This window comes from Ceratotherium simum, chromosome 1 (assembly GCF_057802395.1).
Source record: "Ceratotherium simum simum isolate JZ-2026a chromosome 1, ASM5780239v1, whole genome shotgun sequence".
Taxonomy (NCBI): Eukaryota; Metazoa; Chordata; class Mammalia; order Perissodactyla; family Rhinocerotidae; genus Ceratotherium; species Ceratotherium simum.
In genome coordinates, this window is record NC_141900.1 from 91,249,310 (window position 1) to 91,259,109 (window position 9,800).

Consider the following 9,800-nt stretch of genomic DNA (forward strand, 5'->3'; position numbering starts at 1 on the left):
AGAGCTGGGCATTTGGCTTAAACTGGGCCAATCAGAGCTCTTCCCTGGAATTTTTAAAGTGTGCGACCAGCCAGAACAGTACTCACCTGCTTTGGAGGGGTAAGTGAGAGGACTGCCAGCAGCCCTGTCTATGGACAGGTGCAGGGAGCCTGTCTGCGAGAATGAAGCACAGGCTCTGGCAGAGTAATGAAGAGACAGTCTCGCCTTCAGTCTAGGAAAGAAGAGCCCCCTGCACTTAGCCTGATGCTCTAGAGGGCTCCACTCTGGCCTCCTCTGGGGAGGCGACTACAGGGCCATCGGGCTATGCCCACCTCAAATCTGTGTGCCCTTTCCTTTGAGTCCCAAGAATTCTCTGCCCAAATGGCCTTGAGCCTCTTCCAGAGCCTGGTTGGGCCTCCTGCCCAGGTCTGTCCTGCTGAAGGTGGACCACGATGCTGGTGTACACACTCCTAGGCCTCAAGGATGGCCAAGGGGCAGCCGTTTGGGGAATCTGTTGTGTGTGGGGGGGGGGATGGAACTTGGATGTGCAGGTTGGGGTGTCACCATTCTTGCATGTGAGACCATTTGTGATCTGGAGTAAAGCGTGAGGTGGGAAGAGAAGGGGGAAGGCCACAGGCTGGGAGCCAGCCATCCCCATGCTGCCCTGTTCCAAAGCAGAACTTGAAGGAATCAGAGAATTCCAAATTCACACCTGGCCTTCCAGATAGGATGATCAGAACATATTTTATTTAAGAGCTTGTAAGTTTGGTTTATGACTCTCTGATATTAGACATGGAGTGTGTGGGTCTCCATTTCTACTCTTTCCCTGGGTCTCACAAATATTAGGGGCAGACCTGAGTAGAGACAAGAGATGGAGAGAAAGTCCTAGTGGCATTTGAGTTCCTGGTTCAACATGCCTGGTTCAACATGTTCCTGATGCATAATGCACCCTGCCTTTCTCTTGGCTTGATTGCATAAGTTAATAAAGAACAAATTTTGCCTAAATTAAACTGGATTTGTGTTACACAATCAAGAATCCTAGCTAATATGGACACTAAGTGTTGAAGCTAGGACTTGAACCCAGGCTCTGACCCCTGGATCTGTGCTCCCTCCAGCATGTCACACCAGCTTCCTAACTACCTCTCGTGCTACAAGCCAAGCAAGACTTGCTGATACACTGGCAGGTAAAAGTGTGAATCCGTGGGGAGGATTTTACTTACCTGACTCCTAAAAACACTTGCAGGAGAGTGCAGATGCCAGAGACAAAGAAAATGGTGCTGATGAGGTAGCTCTGGGTCAGGGGGTCATGCTGCAGACACAGGTGATCCGCCAGGATGAGTGGCACTGCCACGAGCCCCCCCAGGGCCGTAAGGAAGTGCTGTGGGCAGAGCAGAGAGAGTAGACAGGCGTGTAGGCTGTGGCTTCCTGCTCCACCCTCATTCCCATTCCCACTGCCAGAGCCAAGAGCTCCATCTCCGGTCTCAGAGGATCCTGGCCATGAGTGATAGGCAGAGATCCAGGCAAACAGTAGGATCTAGGGAAGCCTGGAAGCAAGAAGCAGGGACTCAGCTAGAAGGTCTGGGGTTCAAAGGCAGACCCTGAGCAGGACCCTAGTGCTGAGAGCAGATATCCTGGGTGAGAAACCAAAGCAGCCCAGGTGGACATGACGGGAACCACAGAGAGGGCCTCAAGAAAAAGAACAAGGCAAGAGGCTCATTATTATAACAAGGCACACGGTGAGGGCAAGACCATTGACCAGGAAGGCCTGAGCACATTCTCCAGGATAGATCATATATTAAATCACAAAACAGCTTTAGAAAATTTAAGAAGATTTAAATCATACCAAGTATCTTTTCCAACTACAGTGATATGAAACTATAAATCAATAACAGGAGGAAAAGTGGAAAATTCACAAATTTGTGGAAATTAAGCAACAGACTCCCAAACAACCAATGGGTCAAAGAAGAAATCAAAAAATATCTTGAGACAAATGAAAATGGAAACATAACATACCAAAACTTACAGGATGCAGCAAAGGCAGTTCTAAAAGGGAAGTTTATAGCAACGAATGCCTACATTAAGAAAGCAGAAAGATCTCAAATAAACAACCTAACTTTACTTCTCAAGGAACTAGAAAAAGAAGAACAAACTAAACCCAAAGTCAGCAGAAGAAAGGAAGTAACAAAGATCAGAGCAGTAATGAATGAAACAGAGAACAGAAAAACAATAGAAAAGATCAACTGGCTTTTTGAAAAGATAAACAAACCCTTAGCTAGACTAAGGAAAATAAAAAGAGAAGACTCAAACAAATATAATCAGAAATGAAAGAGGAGCTGTTACAACTGATACAACAGATATACAAAGAACCATAAGACACTAGTATGAATAATTATAGGCCAACAAATTGATAACCTGGAAGAAATGGATAACTTCTACAACTTAACAAGGCTGAATCATAAATAAACAGAAAAAGTGAACAGACCAACGACAAGTGAGGAGACTGAATCAGTAATCAAAATGCTCCCAAAAAAGGAAAGTCCAGGAACAGATGGTTTCACTGGTAATTTCCACCAAACATTTAAAAAAGAATCAACTCCAATCCTCAAACTCTTCCAAAAAACTGAAGAGGAGAGGACATTCCCAAACTCACTTTACGAGGCCAGCATAACCCTAATACCAAAGCCAGATAAGGACACTACAAGAAAAGAACACTACAGGCCGATATCCCTGATGAACAGAGGTGCAAAATTCTCAACATAATACTAGCAAACTGAATTCAACAGTACCTTAAAAGGATCATACACCACAATCAAGTGGGATTCATCCCTGGGATGCAAGGATGGTTCAACATATGCAAATCAATAAATATGATAAGGCACATTAATAAAATGAAAGATAAAAATCATATGACCATTTCAACAGATTCAACATCCTTTCATGAGAAAATATCTACAATATCCATTATACTAGCTCATAATAATAATTTAATAAAAGTATGACATTTGCTCTTATTTTATAGAAAAGCACAAAGAAGCAAACAAAAATGTGTACCACATCCCTGCTATTCCATATTGAACAGTTTGTAATAGTAAAAGAAACACAACTATGAAATTAGAAAATTCATGCTATAAAAAGTTACAGAATAAAAAAACGAAAGCTGAAAGCTACCCTACCTTTCCTAGTTCTTCTTCCCAAAGCTAAGTACCTTTCTTAGTTTCTTCTAAATACTTCAAAACAAAGTTACTACATATACTTATTTCTACCATTCTGTCTCTTTTTTGTTTGTTTTTAACACAAAGAAGATCACATATACACAGTTATCTACTTTGTTTCTTTCATTTAATATATCTTACAGGAACATTCCCTAACTGTAAGGTAAATTTATCTTCTTTTTAACAGCTGCATAAAAAAGTCATTTTTTAGGATGTTCCACAATTATTTACCCCCTTCCCTATGGTGGATATTTTGGTTGTTATTAGGGTTTTGTTTGTTTGTTGCGTGTTTTGATTTTACTGTTACCAATAATGTTACAAGAACTTCTTTGTACTTATCTTAACAAGTCTTGTCAGCTCATCCAGAGGGAAATTCTTAAGCATTGGGAACTGGGTGAAAGGGTATATGTTTTACAAGTTGATAGAAATCACCAAATTGTCATCCAGAAAGATTGCACCAACTAACATTCCAACAAAAGTGTTGGTGAGTGCTTCTTTCTCAAAATTCCCCAAGCATTTGTTATCAAATTTTTTAGTTGTTGTCAATCAAATAAATTAAAATTGGTATCTAGGAAAAAAAAAAAAAAAACAATGGTCCAATTGGTGTCCTTGTTGTGACTTATCAGCCAAGCATGAGAGAGAATCCTCCCTAATTCCTCCCCCATCCCCAAACTCCTGGACAGAAAGAGAGACCAGAGGAGCTTTGAGTTCCCCTAGAGGTCAATTACATGGAAGACAACAATGTCAGCAACTGAAGTCGTGGATCTTGACTAATTTGACCTGGCTGTGTATTGATGTGGCTTTTGAGGCAGAGCCTCTTGGGACACAGTGTTTGCTGGGTGGCATTACCTGGATCCCCAAGAAGATGCAGAGATACCATGGTGGGATGTCCAAGATGCTATAGGCCAGGTGGCTGCTGCTGGGACTCCCCGACTGGCCATCCTTCTTCTTGCCTTGGCCATCATCGTGGGAGCTGAGCAAGCTATCATCCCTCTGCTGGGAACAAGAGAAGGACACATCTGGACATTTCCAATGGAATCAAATGGACTTCCAGATTTCAACCACACTGATGGACAGCCTTCCAGAGGCAAGAGGCAATGAGTAAGGGAAAACTCTTGGCCGGCTTGGGATTTACAGGTCCAGACTCAAAAGAGCAGTGATTTTCTATATTATACATCTGCACAGGGCCTCTGTGTGAAGTCTGGGGCCATGCAAGAGGCGTGGATGTCTTGCCTGAAGCCCTGGCAGAGAAGCAGCTTTGTGCAGGAGGAGATGGGGGCCAACTCCAAGGTCAGAAAATGGGCAGGTTTGCCTCCCAAACAATCAGATAAATGGGGATCCTGGCCCCAGAATGAGTAGCTGCCCTCAGACTCTGTGCTTACATCTGTCAAAGCCCTCATCACAGCATGGTTATTATTGTATGGACGGTTTCCTTGTCCATCTCTTCTGCTGGGTTGTGAGTTCTTAGAATGCATTGACTGTGCCTTACTCTTATTTGTTGCCTCAGCTTCCAGAGCAGTCCCTGTGCTCAGTGTAGACCGAATGAATGGATAAATGTCACAAACAAATGTAAATGAGTGCAGTGCATACAGAATGCTCTAGGGGCAAGAGCCAACTTACATTCCTACCAGTTTAACCAAAATTAAGTTTGAATTACTGTGCACTGTAGGATAACAGCATCTGTTGCCTCTACCCACTAGATGCTAGTAGCACCCCCTCCCACACAGTTGTGACAACAAAAATGTCTCTGGACATTGCAAATGTCCCTGGGGAGGGGTAGGGGAGGGGTAAAATCACCTCCAGTTAAAAACTGCTGTTTTGAGTATTGGCCAGTTCCCACTATGGAAGTCCTAACTAGGGACAGTGCTGCCTGTGGTGGGGAGGTGGGCAGGTAGACCAACCCATCTCCTGTGTGGAGACACAGGAAGCCAGGCCACCTCCTCCATGGGATTAGAGCATTAGCCAACGCTGATGCTAATTTCTTCCCAGCGCCACCTCTGGGGTCCACATCACTGAACATGGGGAAGGCGTGGCGTAGCGCGCTAAGCCTCCGGGCAGCCGGGGGAGCCCAGGGCTATGGTCACTCTGCTGACAGTGGGCTGACTGATCCAGCCGAGCACAGCTCTGCAGAGTCATTTTGTTCCTGGGGTTCTGAACAGTGTTTGCTCATTAATCTTCTAACATTTAGGTCCTAAAACAGCAGTGTAAGACTTTTGCTTCTGCTCATCTATTTAGTGATGCCTGGAAGTATGCATCCCTCACCTGCTCCAGGAAGCCTTCCCTGACCTCACCCGACCTCAGCCTCAACTAAACTAGGCCTTTCCTCCTCAGAGGCTCCTACAACACCATGAACGTGTTTACCCTGGCCCAAAACATGCCTGACTCCACCGTGTTTCCTTTTCCAAAAGACCATCAAGTCTCTACTGCCATCTCCAGCACAGTTAGTGCTCATGTAACTGTCTGTTGACTGATGAAATAAATGAACGAATGTATAAACTGATGACTATAGAGAATTTTTCTTAGTAATTTTTGTTAATAAGTCCCTCACTAACTGGTTGGAACTCTTTTGAAACATCATGCTTATCCTACTTAGAATTCTGAGCAGAAGGCTGTACTGATGCTGCTCGGTACTTGGGTTGCACAGGAAAGTTGTTTTCGCCTAAGGAGGTTAAGCCCAGTCAAAGATAGAATGGAGGATGCTGGAGGGAAGGAACTCTGGGCCTCTGAGCACTTGTCACGAGTTTTTAGTGAATGTATTGAGGAATCAATGAGGGCAACAGAGGAAAAACAGGTTGAGGAAAAGAGGAGAGGGAGAAGGAAAGAGAGAGTGATTGAATGGTTGGTTGGTTGATTGACTCTCCGTAGGCTACACGGAACAACAGAGCATGCAGTTTGAAGATGGGCTGACATGGTCTGTCAGTCCCCTGCTTGGAGGCCACAGGCACATCACTTCACCTCTCCCAGCCTCAGTCTCCCCATCTAAATCTGGATGGTTGCAAGGATACAGGAAGACTCCAGTGTGTGCAGTGTATGTGGCATCCTGTTGTGTGTGCCCATGCACGAGCTCACAGGGCTGTGGCTGGTACAGGTGTGTGTGTTCTGCCAACAAGCTCACCTCACACCCTCTCTCAGGATCTCTCAGAATTCTCAGGAAGGTGACAGGGAGGGAAACACTGACTGGGGGGAACTGTTAGTTCTGGACCGTCTGGTGTTTTTCCTCATAGGAGCAAATGACTCCAAGACTGTCCCCAGCCTGAGGACCTCTTACTGTCCTAAGTTCTGTCTGGATATCAAATCGGACCTTCTGAAGGTTATAGAAACCACCTCTGCATCTGCTTTAAAACAGTTTTCTGGGAAATTGACCTTGCATGAGGCCCCACACACACACACACAACAATTGTTTAGAACTTCGAGCTGGGAAAATCTTGTCTTCTTTGAGAACAGCCGGTTCTCCTCTTCTGATAAGGGTGTGTGACTTCTGGAAAGCCCATCAGCCATGGCCGGTAGACCTGGTGACCTCATGTCACTTATGCAAAGAGATGGGGCAAAAAATACAGCAAGCAGGTACATAGTGCGCTAAGACTCTTGTGGGTCAGAGATGAATCATTAGCATATTAAAGACACACTTAGAAACAAGTGACGTCCCAAAGGTACGTGAGAGCAGCGCTTCTCAGATGGAGGAGGGAGCTGTCCCATCTCAGGGCATATCTGAATCTGGGAGGTGCTTTTCTCCCAGGAGAATCCCCGGCCGGGAGAAGTCTGTGCATGTGACACACACAGTGGCAGATGGAAGCTTGTGAGCCCCTTTGTGGAGGGAGAATGGATTCTCAGTGAAGCTTCCCTGCCAGTGAGCACTGGGGTGAGAAGAGAGCCCACAGCTCTCTTCTGGAGGTGAGTCTATCAAATCAATACCTGGGCTGTAATTTCATCGAAAGACTTGATCAAAAGAGGTGTTCGGATGCGCCTTGGCATTTTATAGAGCTTTACAGTTTACGAAGAGCTTCCAATGCATCCTCTCATTTGATTCTCATCACCATCATATCAGCCCCAATTTACAGGTGAGGAGACTGAGGCTCCTGAGGGTCCATGGCTTGTCAAAGGTCCCGCTGTAAGTGGGAGAATGGAACTGTCCTCTTTTGGAGTCGAGGGCAGTTTCCTGTAGGTGCTTCCCTGTGCATACAGCCCTCCAGCTCCCTGGAGCAGATGAGCAGAGCAGGAGGAGACCCTGGTGCAGGGAGAGCAGCAGTGGGAAGGGGGAGTTCCTGGGGGCGATGGACCACTTGCCCCTCTGACTCCATCCATACCGCACACAGCCTTCGTTCCCCACCCACCCCTCTAGGTTCCTTTCCTAACGTTCCCATTCCCCTGGCTCTAGCCAATGGAATCCTCCAGGTTTCTCCAAATGTGACCTCAATTATCCTGCCACAGAGCCTTTGCTCACCCTGTGCTCACACTCGATCCCCCTGCTTCCCCTCCCCACTCCCTGCTTCCAGGAGCTCAATGCCTCCTCCCCCATACCTCTCCTGACCCCGCACCCCTGGGGAGATTTTTCTCCCTTGTACTCCCAGCACATTTTGTCTCTCTCTTATGTAATTTACCATTTTCTCCCTTGTATCAGAAATATTTTTGGTGTACCCTGCTTTCCCCTAGCTGGGCCATAAGCTGTCTTCTCCATGTTCTCTAGAAGGCTCTAGCAGAGCAACACACATGTGAAAACCAAAAACATCTCAGAAAAGTGACTTCTTAACCTAGATGCTGAAACTGAGGTTTTGAGGAAAACGAAGAGAAGATGGGCCACTGAAGGGGAGGTGGATACGTGCCCAGACACCTCCGCTCCCCAACTGGCTTCCGGTAAGCCCCAAATGTGGGAAACATCCCAGCCTTCAGAAAATAGAGTCTTCAGCTTATTTCCCAAGATTTTTCTTTGTTTGTTTGTTTTGCTTCCATGAGGTAGTGGCAGGAAGAATTCTGAAGGGAAGGAAGGAGAATTCCCGCAGGTGCCTCCCGCAATTTTCCAGAAGACATGGCCAAGGCCCCTTTACCAGAAGGCTGACTAGCAGTGGGCAGGGTCTGGCACCTGGCTCCAGGGGACAGCTCTGGGAACCCAGGCCAGGTTCACAGGTGGCACCTGTCCCACAGAGGCCTTGCTGGGCCGCATTCGGGCTACAGCCCTGGCCTGGTGCAGAGCGGCTCTTTCCAGCTGTGCTGGGAGTGGCAGGAACAGAGGGCCTCCGCTCAGTTCCCCCTGTCAGTTTCAGGTGGCCAGAACGGGGTGGAGCGGTGCTGGGGCCAGGACTAGCTAGCGAGGCCTCCAGACGGGTTACTGTGACTATTCCTCTGGGCCTCAGCTGACTCATCGGTCAAATGGAAACAGATGTGCCTGCTCCACTGGCTTGGGAGGAAGAAAATTAAGTGTATAAAGTGCCTGGGGCATATGAGTTGTTCAGTAAACATCAGTTCTCTCTCTCTGCTTCCCTCTCTCTTTCCCTTTGCTTTGCTTCAGAAAGGGCTTCTGAGCAAAAAAATTGTGAGGAACCTGGAAAACAAATATTTAGATTCAACAGAGACCAACCTAAGAGCAAAGGTAAAGCAGAGGCTCTTCCAGCTGCTCCAGCTCCTCCTCAGTCCTTTGTAATTCAGCACAGAGGCCTCTGCCTCGGGTGACCAGGTCGGGAGGGCAGCTGCCACCCCCGTGTAATCATCTAAAATCTCGTCTAGACTGCGAGCCACCGTCCTTAGCACTAACGATGAATCAGGGCTTTAGGACTCTGCTGGGTTCCCCTCTGTGTCTGTCTCTTCCTTTCTGCTTGCCCCCCTCTTCTCTTTCCCTCTCTCTTCTACCAGCACTCACCAAGAAGTCGGAGTGCTCGCAGCTTGTCATGGCAGAGTTCATGGCAACTTGAGGTCTTCTCCTCTTGGCGTCCTCTCAGGGTGAAAAAAAAGGGAAGCCGCTCCAGTACAGAAAGATTAACTTCTCAACGCCTGCCAAAATAATAAAAGAGACAGACAGGGATCCGGGGCCTGGCTCTGGGGAGGGTGGGGCCTCCAGGCCCTGTCTGTGGATCTGCAACAGACTCCCGCCCACGTCCCCCCTCACCCCCCCCAACCCCACCGGCCCTCTCCAGTCATAATTTGGTAAGTTTGGGTAATTGCAGAGAAGTTGATACCCCGTGACACTAAAGCAACAAATCAGGGCACAGCCTGGCTGGGTGTGGTGTGGCAGGAGATCACTTTGGGGAAGCCTAGTTCCCACAGACAGGAACGGAGGGGGGTGAGGGGGAGGCTGTGGCTGAAGAGGCTTTTCAGTTTTCTAAAGCTGATTTCCTCTTTTTTTTGGTGAGGAAGATTGGCCCTGAGCTAACATCTGTTGCCAATCATCCTCTTTTTGCTTGAGGAAAACTGGCCCTGAACAAACATTTGTGCCAATCTACTTCTATTTTTTATATGTGGGTTGCCTCCACAGCATAGCTTGATGAGTGGTGTAGGTCTGCACCAGGGATCCGAACCCGTGAACCCTGGGCTGCCGGAGCAGAATGTGTAAACTTAGCCACTACACCAATGGGCTGGCCCCTAAAGCTGATTTCTAGTAACTGGTTGAGCTGGAATGAA

General features: G+C 47.1%; 1 protein-coding gene across 4 annotated transcripts in view; it reads right to left on the reverse strand.

Moving 5' to 3' along the window:
- Positions 1–9,277, reverse strand: part of LOC101395336 (solute carrier family 23 member 1-like) — a 49,200-nt gene extending 39,923 nt beyond the window's left edge. For all 4 annotated transcript variants that reach the window (XM_087431123.1, XM_087431111.1, XM_087431104.1 and 1 more), the window contains exons 1-3: positions 9,043–9,277; positions 4,041–4,184; positions 1,200–1,357 (exon numbers count right to left, since the gene is read on the reverse strand). In XM_087431123.1, coding sequence (XP_087287249.1) covers positions 1,200–1,357; positions 4,041–4,184; positions 9,043–9,084 — 344 coding nt within the window. In that variant the 5' untranslated portion in view covers positions 9,085–9,277. The remainder of the gene's footprint in view (positions 1–1,199; positions 1,358–4,040; positions 4,185–9,042) is intronic.
- Positions 9,278–9,800: the final 523 nt, after the last annotated feature.